The 20,073-nt window shown below is 38.8% G+C and overlaps 1 protein-coding gene across 2 annotated transcripts; it reads right to left on the bottom strand.

Moving 5' to 3' along the window:
* Positions 1-5,924: 5,924 nt before the first annotated feature.
* On the bottom strand, positions 5,925-9,824 carry LOC113054230 (C-type lectin domain family 4 member E-like). Of its 2 annotated transcripts, XM_026219607.1 has the most exons (5): positions 9,596-9,824; positions 8,825-9,055; positions 6,352-6,479; positions 6,131-6,237; positions 5,925-6,017 (listed from the first exon to the last, which is right to left on the bottom strand). In XM_026219607.1, exons 1-5 carry the CDS (start codon positions 9,753-9,755, stop codon positions 5,936-5,938), a joined length of 708 nt encoding a protein of 235 aa, XP_026075392.1. In that variant the 5' UTR covers positions 9,756-9,824; the 3' UTR covers positions 5,925-5,935. The 2 variants fall into 2 exon arrangements, with proteins under 2 accessions (XP_026075392.1, XP_026075393.1); XM_026219608.1 differs by lacking the exon at positions 8,825-9,055.
* Positions 9,825-20,073: the final 10,249 nt, after the last annotated feature.

Below are 20,073 nucleotides of genomic sequence, written 5' to 3'. Positions count from 1 at the left end.
ATGACCAACTTCCTTATTATGATGTACAGTACATCGTGGTAAATTAGCTTTTGAATGTATTTTTTTCTCATACCAGATGAACATTGAGAGAACATTTATGAGAGAGGAATCAGGTTAGAAATTATCCAGAAAACAGTCCTTAAATAGCAAGAAAGGAGCACATCAAACTCACTGGAGCTTCATTTTCTCTATTAGTCTGTATATTTAATCATGTCAATCCTCTCTAAGGCAGCTCACAGTGAGTTTTGCTCTTGGACTTTACTCAGTTGTGCTGTTTAAGAGATCCGATCCTCTATAAGTGTGTATGTGATTCTTAAAAAACACTTGAAATGCTGACTGGAACAAGACTTTGACCAGTGTGGATGACACATCATCTTTAATGACAGAAAATACATTAGAGTAATATGAAAAACAGCATGATAAAGGTAAATAAAGGTGAAGCAGTCTGTAGTTTAACTTTCAATGAAGCAGACATCTTATTAATGGTAAGACACTTACAATGGAGGCTTCTTTTTTGAGGATTCTTTTAGCACTTTTAAATAATTATATTATTAATTATTCTGCTGAAACCTCTGTATTGTATTATCTGAGTTCAAAGACTTTTTAAATCAACAATTATTATTGCAAAATTACCCAGACAAGTTGATCGTGGCACAATACAAAATACTGTTAATAAAACAGTTCCTAGCAAGTGGCTACAAATGAACCAGATCGCAATTTTGCACACTGCAAATGAACACTTCAGATACCTAGTTTAGTGGTCTGTCATACAGACTTGCTATTGAAATCAGTCATTATCAGAAAATATCAGGCCTTGGAATGTTACGATTGACCAATCAAAATCAAGTGTTCCAGAGAGCTCGTCCCCTTGGAATTTTTAAGGTTCTGTCTGCATTCAGAGTAGTTTTGAGATATTGAGCTTCAAAGTTTTGGCATTCCAATCGACTGTGTAGATAGAACCTCATTGTTAATTACTGGAGGGTGAAAATCACTTCAGAAAGATGGCAGGATCAAAAGTTATTTTTACACAGACATTGTTAGCTCTATTAGTAAAATCTGTTGACTTTAACCATTTATGTTCCATTATTCATTCTGAATGAATGCAATGCACGCATACAGAGTGCGTGATCTCTGTGATGCCTAGATGCACAAATCAGACCCTCCCACCTCTGTAATGAACACAGAGATGTTAGTCACGTCTGAATTGGTACATGAAAAGAGGTACATGAGTTTAAAGTCTTCAGGTGCTTTTGTTTTGAAAGCAAGAAAGAGAAGAAGAAAAACACATGAAAAATTGATAAGTGGTCCACCATCACATATTAGTCCTGCTTTTACAATAGCTAAGAAGAATAAAATACAGTTGTAAAGTACAGGTTTGCTGTGATTACTTCTATAATACAGTAGTGGTATAATACATTTTTGTTAATTTAGCCTAGTATGATTAATTTAGCTTGTTTTAAACTTTTTTTCATTCTAACTTAGGTCCATCAGCATCCTTTGCAATAAATCCATTTCTAATATTTAAGCAAAAATCACATTTAAAATCATTAATTATACAACAATGAATGCAACAGCATGAGAAAAATGAATAATGTCCCCATAATCTACTAATTTAATTTGAATGAACAAGGTTATTTGATTAGCTGTGCTGATGATATACAATTTAACTCCATAAATGTCTTACCATTTAAAAGTTCATCCCAGTTGTCTTGTCTGCATCATCTCTACATTGCTGCTAGTATTTGGCACTAATTTTCAGGCTCCACGATCCACTATTGTCACCTTATCATTTGTATAGTGCTTTATACGATAATGCTTGTCAAAGCAGCTTTATAGAGTCAAACAGGAAAATAGTTTGTCAATACTTTGTCAATACATGGCTGTAAAAAAGATCTGTTGGAGTGAATGGAGATGATAGAATTCTCTCTCCCCCCCTCTCTCTCTCTCTCTCTCTGTCAACCAACTCTCGTTGATTTGCATAATAAACTAACTCTCATTAGAGTATTAGTACTCTATAGTCTGTTAGGTTAGGGTTAGTAGGAAAGTTGACATGTACTTGCAAAGTTGCTTAGGGGGCTTTCACACTGAGAGTTTAATGCGGAACGGGGCATGGTTCACATGAAAAATCACTAATATGAATGCTGTCATCGGGCTCTGATGTGCACTGGGGTACTGAACCCAAGACTCAACACACGAGAGAGCTGAGGTTGATTTTACACACTCATAAAAGTCAAAATGTAATTAATTAAAATTAAATAATTAAAATGAATTATTATGCTGTGCATAAAACAGCACAAGAATAACAAAAAAATGTTGAACTATCCTCAGTCGCGTTGTGTTCTCCATGCGTTTTCCGTGTGTGTTTGCAATGACGTAAGGTGACTGCAAACCCACCTGGGTTTGATACAACTACTGAGTGTGAAAGCAGATGCATGTTGCGGGCGGCGCCGGGAAAAATCGCTCTCGGGCTAGGACTGCAACAAACAAGCCCCATGTAAAAGCCCTCTTACTGTCAAAAAGACACATAGCCGGACACTGTTTCAGTTTGCACTTGTCCATGTTTAGTTTATTGTCATGGTTGTTGAATTTTATTCATTATTCACTTCAGGTGTGTGTGCGTGTATGTTCTACAACACAGTTCTGTGACACTTATAGTCAGTAGAATGTTTGTTAGGGGACCATCAAAATAAAGTGTTAGCTGATATTAAGTCTGATAATATTCTAATGATTGGTGGTTGACATGTACTTGCAAATATATTTACTGTTAATAGAATGTCTACAGTGGACTGTCAAAATAAAGTGTTAGCAAAGTTAACTTTTTTTTTTTTTTTCAGGTAGCTGCCAAAGCCACATTTCTCATTTACGTTGAGTTTACCTTGAAGTACTAAAATAATAACACAACAAAAATTACTAAAACCTTTACCAAAATTAAAAAAGAAGGAATATAAAATTAAAACAAATGAAAAATAATAATTCAAACTGTAATAGCATATTAATGATGTTAAAATCTGCTAGATCTACTTTCTGCTTCAAAAGTAATGCTTCAGGAGCCAGAATGGACAGCCCTGCTTTAGATGATAATCATTATGAATGATTTGTACTGTTACAATTAGATAACCAAAAATAAATTTTATAATAATAATAATAATAATAATAATAATGTATATGATGTTCTTATTGCTGTATGAGAGGTGAAATATTCTTCTCACAGATCCACTGATGAGGACCATTACATGTATTATCAAGCCACCCTTTTAATTGAGGAACCTTTGTTAAATAAGTCAAAACACAGTTCCCTATCTGTCGGTCACTACGAGTTATGTCGACCGACAAATGGGGTCTCACTTGGGAGGCCAATCATCTCTGATTTTAAGAGAAAACGCCAATGAAATTGGCAAGTGGATTAACACACCTGAGCCACTCCCCGTGCCAGCGGGTATAAATAGGGCGACAGGTGCATCCACTCATTAGATTTTTGCTTCGGAGCCGAGTGGTTGTATGAAAGCCGTTATACTCCACAAAGCCATTCATCTGCTGTGTCGGGAAGCTGTTCTGGTTGGCGGTACGGCGCAAACAGCGGTGTCCCTTTCAGCGATTCCCCTGGGCGCTTCAACTAAGAGAGCAGATTTCCTAAAAGAGCAAATCGCGGACGATTCGCGTCTTTTTCAAGACGCCGTTTCGTCCGCGTCCTTCTGGATGCGGTCGTTTCCTGTTCTCTGACAACGGCCACGTTCGCTCTCTTCCGTGTCTGGGCATTCAGCACGCTGAAGGCGCGTTCGTGGATGGTTCATGCACGCACTGCGTGTGTGACCATGGCAACGCTGTGATCGCGTCTCCCCTTTCTTAAAGGGAAGGGAGCAGACCCCTCTGTCACTACCCGTTCTGGTTTCTCTGTCTCGAGCAGAGGACCGCCGGCTAGTGCTCTGGGAGATTTGAAGGTGACCGTGAGAGCTTCTCCGCCGGGCCACGCCCCACGGACCTCTTACCCCTTCCGCAGTGTTTGTCCTGTGCAGCTGCTGGGTGATTTTGCTGGGCTGTCTTATGGCAGTCCCAGCGGGTCATTCAGTTTGCCGCCGGAGATCAGATGTCGATTGCAGCATCGGGGGATGGGTTATCGACCTCTGTGGATGAAGATTCGGCGGGGCTGCCCCCCTCGGGTGTTGTCGCCACTGCCGAATTGGACCCAGAGTCGACAGCCGTGCTTGCCCGGGCAGCTGTGAGCATCAGGATGGAGGTGAATGCACCGCCAGCCCTGAGTGCTCATGGCTGTTTGATTGGTTCTCGGTGTGGAGCGCGACTCACAACCGCGTTTTACTCTGGTTCCTTTCTTCCCGGATGTGCATGGGGAAGTGATGTAGTCGTGGATGGCCCCTTTTACGGCCGGAAGCAGCTCATTTCGTTCCTCCGTCCTCACTACCCTCGATGGCGAGGCAGCTAGGGGTGTGTTGACATTCCCCAGCAGGAGAGTGCGATTGCGGTGCACTTGTGTCCGCAAAACGCCGCCACTGGGAGGGATAGTCCGCGCCCCTCACCCAAGGCCTGTAAGCTGTCGGCCGCGCTCGCTACCAAGGCTTACAGTGCTGCGGGCCAAGCTGTCTCTGCTTTGCATGCCATGGCTATCCTGCAAACCCAACAAGCCAAGGCTTTAACAAATGCACGAGGGTAGGACCAACCCGAGGTTGATGCAGGAGCTGCGCATGGCGACTGACCTCCCCCTTCTGGGTGACGGAAGTCACAACGCAGTCCCTCGGGTAAGCGATGTCCACTCTGGTGGTCCAGTAGTGCCGTTTCAGGTTCAGCCTGGTCTGTATGAGAGACATTGACAAAGTGCATTTTCTCGATGCTCCCATGTCCCAGGCTGTCCTGTGTGGCGACGCTGTCAGGGGCTGTGCCCAGTAGTTCCTGACAGAACAACAGCAGACTGAGGCCATACAGCACCCTCGGCGTCAGACTTGGCGGAGCAGTCTGTCGCCAGGTCCAGTACTGGCGTTAGCATGCCCGGAGCCGGTCAGCCCCTGTACTGGGCTAGGTGTCCATATGGCTGGGTTCCCTACGGGTAATCCCATATGTGTATTCCTCCACGGTAAGGTTTCCCTCTTGGCAAACCCGTGTCTTCCCTTGACAGATCGCTCTGTCAGTCTCTTCTGGCAGCTGTTCCATCCCTACTCCAAGGTAGGACCTGCCTCAGAGACCCTTTCCATATGTAGTACTGCCCCCTGGGTCAGTCCATATCGGTATATCCACATGTCACCTCCCTACGGGTAGGATGTGGTCTCCGTAGCGACCTTTCCTAAAGGCTCGCTTCCCCATTGTCTTGCCAGCTGAAAGAACAAATAGGGAAGATTTGAAGCAATCTTTCACTGAAGGTTGAAATCCCTTCCATTTACTTTATGTGGGCGGAACAGCAGCATGGCCTTCTCCAGCAGCGATGTACTCACCCTTTGGCCCCTTCGGTACCAAGGTCAGTGAATTTGCGCTGGGGCTTTGGGAAGGTTACGACCTTAAGCGTAGCTTTTGTGGCACGCCAAGGCTTGTCAACAATTGCAGCGCCTCAGGGTTGTGACGAGGTTCAGGTTATGGCGTTTTCCATAGGACCCCATTTGTCGGTCGACATAACTCGTAGTGACCGACAGATAGGGAACGTCTCGGTTACGTACGTAACCCTCGTTCCCTGATGGAGGGAACGGAGACGTTATGTCCCCATGCCACAACCTTGAACCATTCGCTGTTGCCGGGACACGTTCTCGGCTCCTCAGCGTAAAACCTAATGAGTGGATGCACCTGTCGCCCTATTTATACCCGCTGGCACGGGGAGTAGCTCAGGTGTGTTAATCCACTTGCCAATTTCATTGGCGTTTTCTCTTAAAATCAGAGATGATTGGCCTCCCAAGTGAGACCCCATTTGTCGGTCGACATAACGTCTCCGTTCCCTCCATCAGGGAACGAGGGTTACGTACGTAACCGAGACGTTCTCTAGTGTTCCTCCATTTGGCTCGTTTGTTTCCCGCTCCCAGAACCTGCAACAACAGATCAGTATTAGAAGTTCAGTGCTGCTTTCTGTATGATTTGATACTGACTGTGAGAATCATTTATAATAGAAGGTAATCAGTTCAATTCAGTCATTTCTCACTCATAGGTCAGTGTGCTGCCATCAACCCATTTCCATGTGCCCTCCACTTCACTGTCAGTCAGACCAATCCAGAATTCTCTTTTAGCAGTAATCTTCTTAACAAAATCCTGAACAGATTAAACAATTGTATGTTTATATCATAAACTGACTATTTACATTTCCCCTGACCATTCTCACTTAACACCTGAACACCAGAAACACACACAGTAACACTCACTCACATTTTCCTCTCTGGTGTTGATGATGATCAGATCTGCTCCTCTCTTCTGACAGTCTTTACTGCTCTCAGTCCAGTTCCTTGTCTCATTGGACATGTAGTAAAAACTGGATTGATAGTAAATCCATCCATCTGAAAACAACAAATTTTTACTATATGCACTTCATCTCTGTTCATTTATTTATTTTTTGTAATATAGTATATATTTCATAAATAGTTGCATAGTCTATGAAGTGGACCTGATTTACATCACATTGTAATGTAAATCAGGTCCACTCCATAGACTGTTCAATTTTTTTTGAATATTATATGTAACTCTGTACATGAAAAATCTAATTTTGAATCTTGAATCTATTCCCATTTACGCTCAACTAGAAGTCTTCTCGGATCCAAAGATCTAGCTGAACCTAACGTGCACTATTTTTCTTATTTTTTATTTATTAACCCCAACTCAAGACAAAGGTGGAGTTGACTGCTATTTATTTGGTGCCATTTTGTCAAAAAAAAAATTTCCTTAGCAATGAATATCATCTTACAAAGCCAGAGAAGTCACCTGTAGGAGAAAGAAAGAAAAAAAAAAAATACACACATAATCCATGCCGACAGATTTGCAGTCTGTCCCCTCAGTTTATAAACCATACTCACAAATTCTTAAACTGTTCCATCAGTTTAACAAATCATGCCCATGGATTAATAAACTGTACCCACTAATTTCCAATCCGTGCGCTCAGACTTTGTAAACTATGCCTTCGGTTTTTGAGTCCGTTCCCACAAATTCATATTTCAGTTGTTTTGATTCAAAAGTATGGTTTACAAAATCTGTAGGCACAATTTGTTAAACCGTGTTAACAGTACACGAGTCCACACTTACATATAATTAGCTGAGGTATGGTATGCGTATTTGGCGTGCTGTCCGGGGAAGGGCTCCTAGAGTACCCCCTAGAGTACCCCCCCCCCCCCCCCCGTCTAATTATAAAGAAACTTGAAGTGAGGAGATGGGGTGGAGGAGGGATGCTGATAAACCATCAATGGATAGAGGTAAGTCAGCGATATTTACAGTGGGATTGATTACTAGATTGTGGTCCACCTGTGTTGATTATGCTAGGTTGATTAAGTATCTGATGCGCTCCTCCCAAATCTTGTTACGAGAACATCATTTAAAAAAATTGTGAGTAGACGGATCAGAGGAGAATGCTGTCATTGATGATTCCACATCGCTGACAGCTTCAGATTTAAGTGCTTTGTTTGTCTGGGATTCTGGGTTTGGTCCAGCAGAATTTCTATTGGTGATATCTGTGTTGCTGACGGCTTGTATACTTTCACCTGATATTATAACTTGGATATCCCTGCACTGCAAGGATTATGTCTGCTTAATCTACCTATCCCCTTTTAAGAGGAAGATCGTGTTATGTGGTCCTCAGCCTAAATGTCTTACCTCTCATTATTAGTTCATGCTTACAGGAGTCCCCAGTATGCACAATCTGTGACTGGGCTCGGAGAGCATCTTCGTTCTGCACTTGCTTGTAGCATGGCTGGATTGGATGCATTCACCATTGTGTGTTAATGCAATTGTAGAGACCGTTCAAAAGGCAATCATGTGGTTACTTACGTAAACTCAGTTCCCTGAGAAAGGGGAAGTAGAATTGTGTAGGCCCATCCGTGCTATAAAGCTGCATACAAGTCTATTACTGTTACTTCAGTCAAAAGACTCTGATGAAATGGCACTCAGTTCCACCCATTTTGGCGGTTTGAAACACCATTGGTTCATGCAGCTACAGTATCAGAGTTTCCCCATAGAATGTTGATGCAAAGCTTGTTCCCTTATCTCAGCGTTTCAAACATAGTTATAATAATGTAATGTACTTCGTGTTTAGGTCTGTGTAGGCTGATAGCTCTTCTTTATTCTATATTTATTCTAAGGAGACGTGTGAATACACAGCAAATGTGTGACAGAGCAAATATGTTATCAGTGTAATAAAGCAGTGTTTATTTTCATACTTTATAATCACAAAGAAAATCATGTTATATTGCTGCTGAATATAGTGTGTGTTATTTTAAGTTTAGTGTCTAGAGACACGTGTAGTGTTTTAAGATGTCAAACTTTCTGTCTTTTTACAGTATAATAACTGGGTGAAATGAATTCTATTTGTTGTGTCCCAGTAGACAATCTGACTAAAATGTTTATCAAACCAGATATTTTTTTAAAGAATTAGGGTCCTCCCAGGTTAATTTAGTAAAAGCACATTTAAAACCCTGGGCTACTAATATCAGTCCTGACCTGTGTACAAAGCACTCATAAAAGTTTTAGACCCAAACACTGCTTGGGATGGACCTCAGGTTTTCAGATCTAGGTGGACCCATGAAGACATCTATACACAACCACTTCTAACTTCTAACATATGGTTTACTCCAATAATATATAATGTACACTACAAGTCACTCAGACCATAACCAAACAACATAGAACGAGAGTTTACCAGGAATTGAAAGTTGATTCAACACATTTCTGATCTTTTTTATTAGCTCGTCTCTTTCTTCTGTGAGGTTGGTGTTGTTGGTCAGTAGCTGGTGTATCTTTTCTGTGTAGTTTGTGTTCTTTGTATGGATGTGGACACACAGCACTATGACTGCAGTCAGCAGAAGAACACACAGAAGCACCAAACACACTACAGCTGCTCTGGAGATTCTGGTTTTCACTGAATCACTTCCTGATGATGAGAGACAAATGATTCTTAACGTCAGTACAGTGAAAGTGTGTTTGTACCTGTGTGTTGAGGTCTTTGTTTTTTAGTTTCGTTTTCTCTTGATGTGTCTGTCCATTTCCTGTGTTCCTGTGTTTATGTGTTCATGTTGGCATAAACAGGCTCAGTTTTTGTTCAGATGACCTCAGTCATGTACAGGAAATGGGGAAGTTATTTTTAACACCACACTATATATTCCTGTTTAGTTTCTGTTATTTATTTATTTATTTATTTATTTATTTATTTATTTATTTATTTATTTATTTATGATGTGAACAGATAGGAAGATACAAGATACAAGAAACCGATGCTGAAAGAAATCATTTCAAATATCAAATTTTTGACCATCCTAATTGAGTATAATAGCATCAGAAGAACACAGCAGCAATAAACAAACTGGAGCTTCTGCTCTTCACACAATCTCACATCCTGAACACTACAGACAAGATGTTAAAAGAATGAACATGCAAATGGTGGTGTTTTTATCAAATAAATGAATGTGATTACCTGTCTGCTGAAGTGGTTGGAGTGTCTTTGTCTGTCTCCTGAAGTCACAATCTCTCACACAATCTACACTCTCATAGTTAACTACTGTTATGTCCACTCTATCTTTGATCATTCTCTCAAACTCAGTCCCAATGACATTGTCATAAATATCATCAGACATTTCTGCTCTTTAACCATCAAACATTAAATGATTTAGTTCCTTCTTCCTGTGTAGTTGTGTTTAAGTAGTCAGGCCACGTCTTCTTTTTAAAGCTTGTTGAAAACAAGCTTGTGGTCAGTGTGTGTAAACATGTGACGTCAGATCCTTAAAGTCGATAAGTATGAAATGGAAGTTGTGATAGCCTTTCCTTCCCTATTGTGATGTATGTCCAAATGAAACAGTTTTTTAAACAAGAAAAAAAAATTATGAAATGACTTGATTTGGTTTATTGTGAGATGATTGGTTGGTTGGATTGTTTGCTGTTGCTTTGATCTCATGTGAATGACAGGTTATGGATGCCAGCAAATGAAATTGGGTCAGAGATCGCTGATTGTGCCCAACCTAAAAAGTCTCTGCATCCATCTAAAAGGCCCTGTCTACATGAACGCAGGTATTTTCTGCAAACCGCAGCTTTATCTATGCAGTTTGGCCTTTAGTCCACAAGCAAACGCAGCACCAGGTCACTGAAACCATATATTTTTGAAAACTTTTGCCAGAGTTAAGATTTTCAAAAACTCTGGTTGCAGTGTTATCGTGTAGACAGCGAAACCGGAGACTTGTGATGAGGCTTGTAATGAAGCAATGCGCTGATAAGCCTGGAAACTTTTTCAGGCTTCTGATTGGCCAACATGACTTTACTGTTTAGATTATATCACCACCCGTTGCCTTGGCATGCTCTTGACAGTGCTTCATTGCATGCTTTTGTGTTTTGATTTCGTCCCCTTGGAATTATAAGGTTCTATCTGACATTTTTGTCAAAATTGAGTTATTCACATATTCTTATTCTGTGACAACTTATTTACATTATGCGATGGTTTTTTTGAAGTTGTGTACATTTTGGGACTTTTTATTGAAAAAACAAAAAGGTTCTATCTACAAAGACAAACTCTAACTTGGCTCTATAAGGTTCTATCTGTGTGAGCCAATCAGCATTTCAAATTCACAGAAGAGGACCAATCAGGATCAACTTTATATGTCGTGTCACCGGCTTTAGAGCGCAGTGTGAGGATTATGGCATGCAACGTAAAGTTTTTAAGAAACCTAAAGATCGACAATTTTATTGACGATCTTGTCAAGGACCGCAGCTCGAATTCCAGGCAAGTTCACCCTTTATTTTTTTAGGTCTTGCTGAGAAGATTGTTTTCATAGTTAGACCCCACACTAGCCAGCAGCGCTAGCTTTATAGTTCCTGATATTAAGAGGCAAGCACTAAGATTAAAAAAATAAATACCTATCCTACTAAAAATAGTTTGTTTACAGTAAGTTATGATCGTTATGTGAACAAGTGAAAGATCGTTAAAGCAGTTACCTCAGTATTAAAATGATTTAAGAATGATTGTAGACTGTGTAGCTACTCAATGGGATACCATGCTAAATATATATAATGTAAATATTGTGTTTAAATATGTATTTTTTCACATGTATTTTTTTTCTCCAGGCAGGTGACAAGGTAGATGCAGCAGGGGCTAGGGTCTTACCAGACAAACCAGTGGGGAACCAGTGACTGCACCTAACAGTTTACAAATTAAAGAGCTGGGGGCTACTCAGAAAAGAAGAAACGGGATAAGTGTCTAAGATAAAGTCTTTGTTTGAAAAAAATTAGTCACAGAGAGTATAATAGTTATGCGTTTTAAAAAATGAGTCTGACATTTTTTTGTGATTTATATATAGTCAGTGAATCATTTTTCAATGATTATTAAACTTTATGAATTAATTTGCTGAAACATGTCTTTTTTCTTTTCTTTTTTTTTTTTGTTGCAGTTTTTAAAGTCTTAAAATGTCAATATTAAGCCTTAAAAGTCAAATAGTCAACAATTTAATTGATTGGGTCTTAATTATAACAATAAACATTAGCATGTTATTTCAGCCATACTGATGTCTAGAGAGAAAGCCATTTTACCTGGCCCACTTTAGGTGGAATAAAGTCCTGCTTAGATATATTACTGTAGCTTCTTTCTGTCTAAACAAAAGAAAGATTAAAGTAACAATTTCTGCAATAATGTGTTTAATTACCCACCAAATTGTTACTAAAATTAACATCTGCACACAACAAAATATTTAGACCTACCTTGCTTAATTTGAAATGTCCTAAATACATGAAAGTCCTAAAAATATAAAATAAATATCATAGAAAGGATACAATTTTACTTTCTAACACATTTTGAGACATTGTTACAACATTAAGTTTATATTCAATGTTCAAATAATGTTTTGGCAGATAGAACCTTATAATTCTAAGTGAAAAGTGTTTTTTTTTTAGAATTAGAAGGTTTTATCTGCATTTGACTCATTCCAAAAATCCCCATTTACAAATTCGATAGGATTTTGATATTGTATATTTAGAATACATTTAGGGTCCCTGTTATTTTCATGTTTGAAAGAAACTTGTTCCCCATATACATTTTCCTATATGTAATGCAAAAACTTTGAAGCTCAATATCTCAAAACTGCTCAGAACGCAGATAGAACCTTATAATTCCAAGGGGACGATTTTTTTTTTAAATGGAAGATGGACATGGCCTAAAGCTTGATGACCAGAGGCATATTAAAATGTGGATAAAGGCTATTAACCACTCCACCAGGTGTGTTCACGGTGTGTGTGTGTGTTCACTGCTGTGTGTGTACACTTTGTATGGGTTAAACGCAGACCATGAATTGGTCACCATAGGCTGTATGTCAAGTCACTTTTTTCATACTAAGGTTTGTCACCTTCCATTGTCAGTTTTGCTTGTTCTTGTTGTGTGTCCTCAATCTAGTATCAGAGATAGGGAGCATTAGAAGCAACTCTCCAATATTTTGAATTTGGACTGCAGTAACCATTTCAAAAGCTTGCTGTCAATATTACATACTGTGCCTTTCATATCTTATATTAAAATTAGTCTACAAAATCGATAAAAACACTGAAGGACTTGATGTTCATAAGCATTCCTCTACAGGTCACCACAATCTTAAATGACCAAATAATTCTCAATTGGCAAATGTTTAGAAGGACACACAGCAGTTTCAAACACAACATCACACATCAAAAGATCTTACTTGTGGCATATTCCTATTGTTCAAGGACAATATCAGATGCAGACAAAACAGTTCCTTAATTAAGTTAATATTAAGGAGCATGTATTTTAGTCACTTTCAAAGCCGCAGTGGCGTTTTATTCTTTGTGTATGAGTATTTTTAAAATAATTGCTTGACTAAATAATTGAATGACTGTGTCTCTCCCTAAAGTTTGGAGAAGGGTCTGGCTGCAGACTTGCACTTGCACTCTCAGACTTGCATTCTCAGACTTGCACTCCCAGACACTTGTGCTTCCGCTAGCAACGTCACTTGCAGTCTTTATTTATTTATTTATTTATTTTTGTTTGTTCTATTTATTTATAAGTTTTTGTTTTGAATCTCTCAACATTTTACAACAGTAGCCAGGTGGCGAAGACAAGAAAAAAGAAACTAAATTACAATATAGCTTGCAATCGCTACTTGCACTCTCCGCTACCTGTGACGTCACTTGCAATCAACACAAATCGTGCTTGTTGCCAATGGAGACATGAAGCTCTGGTGGTGATTGATTAAACAATTAAAACTAAATTAGTAGGCCTACTACCAGGGGCGTAGCACCAAATTTTGGGCCCTGGGCACAAACCATCTTGCTGGGCCCCCGTACCAAATACCATAGTGATACCAATGGGTGGGATATTTTGAAGAAGGTCGGTAACCAAACGACTGATGGACCCCATTGACTTCCATAGTAGGAAAAAAAATACTATGGAAGTCAATGAGGACCAGCAACTGTTTAATTGCCAACCTTCTTTAAATTATCTTCTTTTGTGTTTAGCAGAAGAAAGGAAACCATATAGGTTTGGAACAACTTGAGTAAATTATGACAGAATTTTCATTTTTGGGTGAACTGCCCCTTTAAAGTTTAAATGAGTACAATAACAATGTACCCATTTTGCTTATTTCCTCTTAACACTTAATTACTAATTACTAAGTGTTAAAACAGGCAATTCCGCTAAAAGCTCACCTTGTCTCACTGTCACATCCACCTCACTGCCACTGCTTTCCCCTGGCCATGATGAGGGGCCTGCTGCTGTAGGGTCTGAAACTGAAATATATGGCTTCAGATGGTTGCTAAAATATCCTTTATTGGCATAATACCTTTTTTAAAGTGTAGGCTAAGTACAAGTTAATTGCTGATTATTTGTCTGTTTAAAATAAATGCAGACTGTAGAATCACAGGGTACACTAACCACCAAACTAGACATTCAGTCTTTACGTTTTAAAATAAGTAATTTTCAATCATTAAGATGTGCATTAAACTGATAACAATCCTGAGCGTGCGCGAGCTAATTTGCATAACAATGCGTTAAAACAGGCGCTAACGATCTGTGTTTTCGCGGGTGTTGGATTTTGACAATGGAGGGAAATATACAGTGTTTTCATGTAAACTTCTGACTCTGGGGAGAACTCCTCCAAGAGTAGATATTTATGTTAAAACAATGTCAATGCTCGATTATGCATTTGGAGCTCACCTTTCTTTTAAAATAACTGAGTGAGCAACTGCTTGCCCTCATTTGCCTTTCTCTCTTTAAAGTGACAGTAAGTAGGAATTACTCCCATCTAGTGGTGAAATTGTATTTTGCATTCAAACTAATTTTGCTCTCCAGTATGGAGTGAGAATCATGCCAAAACCTCACACACACACAAAATGTGTTTTACTCACACCCAACGATTCACAGACAAACTCAGTGTGGTTTGCAAATACAAAACATCACTCACAAACTAATGCATTATGTTCTGCAAATAAAAAATGTAGCTATCAAACAAATACAGTATGTTTTACATATACAAAGAAACGTATGTCTTCAAGGACAAAAATATCTTCCAAGTACAAACTAAAATCCTTCAAGTACAAAACAAAATCCTTCAAATACAAAACAAAATCCTTCCAGTACAAAACAAAATCCTTCCAGTACAAAACAAAATCCTTCAAGTACAAAACAAAATCCTTCAAGTACAAAACAAAATTCTACAAGTACGAAAAACTGTCACGTGACTTTTGGCACAAATTTTCCGCCTTGCTGATCCACACGCAAATGCCTTCAGATCCACACACATGCTAGTAAACGGTCATGTAATTCGCACTCCACAAAAGCAGGTGGCGCTGTTAGCGACTTGCTTGGCGCCGCCACCGACATGGAAACAGGAGAGAAGAAGAAACACTAGTGTGAGGGACGTTTTGAACATGATGAGCGGCTAACAGGTGAGTTTCCAGTCATTGCTGGTGAAAAATCAGCCTGAAGGGGTTGTTATTTGCTATAACAACCACCTCGCTATACATGATCCCACTTATTACATCGCTACCTACAAAATAAATAAATAATTTAACAAAATTTATTGATTTTAAAAACGATTGTATTGCTTCCGCTAAAGAAATTAGTCCGTTACGCGTCCATACCAACGGTCTGTTTTTCATGGCAAGGGTGTGTTTAGACCTCCAAATCAACCCTGGTCTTCTCCTGCTAGTGTCTAATAGAATATAAAGGCTTTATTCCATGTCAAATCAGTCAGAATCCAGGAAAGTGGTTGCAGCAACATCTCAGATGAAGAGTTTTTCTATATTATATTTGGGTCCCAAAATCAAGGCCTGTAAAAATATTCATCTTTTTTGTCAGTCCTTGAGATTGTCATTTTTATAGCATCAAAGACACTATCAGAGAACCATGTTTGGGCATTAATATCTTAAAGTGTTATTCATAGCCTAACCAAACTTTACAGGATGGAAGACAAACATGTTCTTAGTATAACTGAACCAAAGTTTGTACTGCATGTCTATTGAGATTCTACAAGGCCCTAGATTTGGGTAAATGGCTAAACCCCTGATACTGAAGGTATTATAAACTCATTTTCTGCATCCATATCATACCAGCAGGCTGTCAGCATACATGGGTGCTGCATTTTTTTTAAAGCTGAAAATTAGGACATAACCTGCTTGTTAATAACCCTTAACCCTTGCTATAAATAACTATACGTATGAAGTATGTGCAAAGATTTTATTTGAATTAAAGTATATTCAATCAGTAAGAATAAACTTGGCAATGGGTATGGCACTGGTCCTTGAGGGAGGTTCAATGGGGGTATATATAAATACACACAACTTTTTAATTCTGACTTTTTCTAGAAATAGACTATTTTTCCACAAACTTCTTTATAAATTTTACCAAAAAATGCATCCCATTGACATTAATTTGAACATACATTGACAAAGAAAGTAATGTTATTCAGTCTCAGAATTAATATTGTGTATTTCTGGAGTTTTTCCAAATGTGGTCCGGGTCCTTGATGTAAAAATGTTTGAGAACCACATAAACACTTTACATGTCTTTTCAGGTATTGTACCTACCACATTTGGACTGGGAGGACAGTGGCCTGCCTGATGAGCCACACCATGGTGTCACTGTTCCTGAGATGGGCGATGTACTGAGTGATGAACAAATGGCAGCACTAAGGGCAGCCATAAATCCCCTGGGACACTCCCAATCACATGGCTCAGACATCTACCTACTTACTGTGGAGTATGTCCAGCACTTACTAGGCTTACAGTAAAATGTACTCAGCAAAGGACCTGATTCAATGATAATGCAGCACAAATACAAAAAGAACACTTATTTACAGAACAGTGCCCCTGCTAATAACTGGTTTGTAAGATGTTACAGTAACACAAATAAATATTTCTGAATCAGTGAGGTGGTCTAATGTTTGATTTTTCTCTGTTTAATCAAATCAGACCAGCAGACATGCCCCGTGTTAGGACTGCCAGCGGCAGCAGGAAGAATAGCTTTCCTCAAGCAGTGCTAGCAGCAGACTTTAAGACTTTCAGCTCTCTTAATGTCGTAATGAATGTTCAAACCAAACACATGTAGATTGTATTTTTTTTTATTGTAGTGTGAATACAATCTTAAAACATCTGGGGAGTTGGAACAGCCAAAAAAAAAAATATTTCTCTTTTTTTTTACTATGGGGACCTGGTTTTCTCTTTCTTATGGGGCGGTCACACTGCACTTTTCTCTCCATTGACTTCCATTCATACGCATGCGAATGTGTCAGACCGGAAACGCAAGCTCATGCGAAAAATTTCGCATTTCGCTGCATTCCAAAGTTCAAGTTTGGTGAACTCTGACCTGCGAATTTGCATCACATGAAGATGTGGGACCAGTAGAAGATCGATACGTCACTGCGTGACCTCTCTGTACAGAAATTCAAATTCAAAAATGAAGGAAGCGCTATATAACTTTAGTTGTAGCGCAGCGTCCTATTTTATATAATACATATTTAAAAGATTATAAAAAATAAAATAAAGTATCTGCATGGTTTGTAGTGTCAACCGGAACAGATGATAGATTTGAATGTGGATGTTTTATAATTCTTTATTGCTTAGGGTGTATATATTTATATAGAGAGATACAGAGAGTACAATATAATAAGACGCTTTCGACGCCGTCGCAAAAGACACAGTACAAGCACATATTAATCCATGTTGTGATAATTGAGGAAAGACCGTTTTATTGCTCTTCCCATATTCGCAGCGGTGTCTGAAATAATTTCGCATGTTTAAAGTCTAGTGTGACCGCGCCTTTAACCAACTTGTGCAGCTCTGTGAGTGCATCTAAAATGCCTTTTGGGATGAGAACCTGGTTAGAGGCAGCACTAAAAAGAACAGCCTCCTGAAAACACACAAATTCGAGGTAATCCAGGTCAAGGGGTTGCTGACAGACAATATGCTGGAGCAGTGTGTGGATTCTCTCTAACATTGTGCAAGCAGTTCCTAGAGAGAGGGGAAAAGAGGAAAAATGTATGAGGTCAAAAATGCTGGTGTAACTGAACATGACCAGTAAAATGACCAAAAACTACACTTTGGTTCATTCTTAATATCTTCATGACCATTAAATTTAAATTAAATTAAATTACATTTAAATTAAATTTATGCATTTAGCAGACTCTTTTATCCAAAGCGACTTACAGTGCAATCAGGCTATCAATTGTTACATATCATTAGTGATAGAGACCTCAAATAATGACACATGATAATGATTACGATTAAGAAAATGTAATAATTGATATCATATGGATGCAGAAAATGAGTTTATAATACCCTCAGTATCAGGGGTTTAGCCATTTACCCAAATCTAGGGCCTTGTAGAATCTCAATAGACATGCAGTACAAACTTTTGTTCAGTTATACTAAGAACATGTTTGTCTTCCATCCTGCAAAGTTTGGTGAGGCTATGAATAACACTTTAAGATATTAGTGCCCAAACATGGTTCTCTGATAAGTGTTTTTGATGCTATAAAAATGACAATCTCAAGGACTGACAAAAAATATGAATATTTTTACAGGCCTTGATTTTGGGAGTCAAAAATAATATAGAAAAACTCTTCATCTGAGATGTTGCTGCAACCACTTTCCTGGATTCTGACTGATTTGACATGGAATAAAGCCTTTATATTCTATTAGACACTAGCAGGAGAAGACCAGGGTTGATTTGGAGGTCTAAACACACCCTTGCCATGAAAAACAGACCGTTGATATGGACGCGGAACGGACTATTTTCTTTAGCGGAAGCAATACAATCGTTTTTAAAATCAATAAATTTTGTCAAATTATTTATTTATTTTGTAGGTAGCAATGTAATAAGTGGGATCATGTATCGCGAGGCGGTTGTTATAGGGAATAACAACCCCTTCAGGCTGATTTTTCACCAGCAATGACTGGAAACTCACCTGTTAGCCGCTCATCATGTTCAAAACGTCCCTCACACTAGCGTTTCTTCTTCTCTCCTGTTTCCATGTCGGTGGCGGCGCCAAGCAAGTCGCTAACAGCGCCACCTGCTTTTGTGGAGTGCGAATTACATGACAGTTTACTAGCATGTGTGTGGATCTGAAGGCATTTGCGTGTGGATCGGCAAGGCGGAAAATTTGTGCCAAAAGTCACGTGACAGTTTTTCGTACTTGTAGAATTTTGTTTCGTACTTGTAGGATTTTGTTTCGTACTTGTAGGATTTTGTTTCGTACTTGTAGGATTTTGTTTTGTACTTGAAGGATTTTGTTTTGTACTTGAAGGATTTTGTTTTGTACTTGGAAGATTTTAGTTTGTACTTGGAAGATATTTTTGTCATTGAAGAAGACGTTTCTTTGTATATGTAAAACGTACTGTATTTGTTTGATAGCTACGTTTTTTATTTGCAGAACAAAATGCATTCGTTTGTGAGTGATGTTTTGTATTTGCAAACCACACTGAGTTTGTTTGTGAATCGTTGGGTGTGAGTAAAACACATTTTGTGTGTGTGTGAGGTTTTGGCATGAATCTCACTCGATACTCCAGCGCCTCGCTTTTTCAAATGCGCGTTGCATCTACGGTAGGCGATATGTACCAAAAAGCTTTGACAGGATGTCTTCTAATAGCACTTCATCGGGTTTTCCTTCAGGTGAACAGGTGTGTTATTTTAAACAAACTGCAACATGACAACTAACAAACGAATGTTACACTATGAATTACTGACTGTGGAAAACATTAAATATTGTAATTAGTAGGTATGTCTTCTTTATTCGTTATATTTTCTGAATTATATGCATTGTTAGATATAAAAAAAAATATTATAATATAGATTGTAACACTGAATTACCTGTCGAGAAGAAAACTGGCCACTTCATCGTCTATTTTGAAATCTTTATCAAGCATTAGCTCTTTACACCTAGAAAAAGCTTCCCTGATCAGGCACGTGCACAGGTATGGCTTAACCTGTGAAGAAAAAACATGCCCTTTTTGCCCTTACACTCCGAAGTGCCCTTTTTTTGGTGGTGTTTTTTTATTATTATTATTTTTTATCAATGCTATTGGTCACCCTTTACGTCTGTCTGCCTTTTTTTTTTTTTTTTTACACATATTTAGCAAATGAAAGTTCTTGAAACGAGCTTATGTAAATCTTATTCGATCCTCAAGCTGTCAGTAAGCTGATAACTCCGCCCCCCTCTATATTCATTGAATCAACTGAAGTTCCACAGCAGCCGCACAGTAGACAACAGCTGAGCTGAACAAAGTTTTGCGAAGGGTAAATAAATATCTCGTTGTTTGAATAAGTACTACTAAACACTATGTCTATAAAGGCTCATATTTTATTTATTTGATGTCTGACTGACTCAATGACTGAGACATTTGGGACGTAGCCTGAGAGAGAGGGCTAGCATTTGCCAACACTTACTTAAACTGCTTGTGCATACAGTAGCA

This window comes from Carassius auratus, chromosome 35 (assembly GCF_003368295.1).
Source record: "Carassius auratus strain Wakin chromosome 35, ASM336829v1, whole genome shotgun sequence".
Taxonomy (NCBI): Eukaryota; Metazoa; Chordata; class Actinopteri; order Cypriniformes; family Cyprinidae; genus Carassius; species Carassius auratus.
Note: the sequence above shows the minus strand (reverse complement) of the source record. Positions and strands in the feature narration are given on the sequence as shown.

Coding starts and splice junctions, on each gene's coding strand:
- LOC113054230 (XM_026219607.1), bottom strand. CDS start 9,755: ATGTCTGATGATATTTATGACAATGTCATTGGGACTGAGTTTGAGAGA. Junction 6,480..8,824: donor GAATCAACTTTCAATTCCTG/GTAAACTCTCGT, acceptor TGTTGTTTTCAG/ATGGATGGATTTACTATCAA. Junction 6,238..6,351: donor TCAACACCAGAGAGGAAAAT/GTGAGTGAGTGT, acceptor TAATCTGTTCAG/GATTTTGTTAAGAAGATTAC.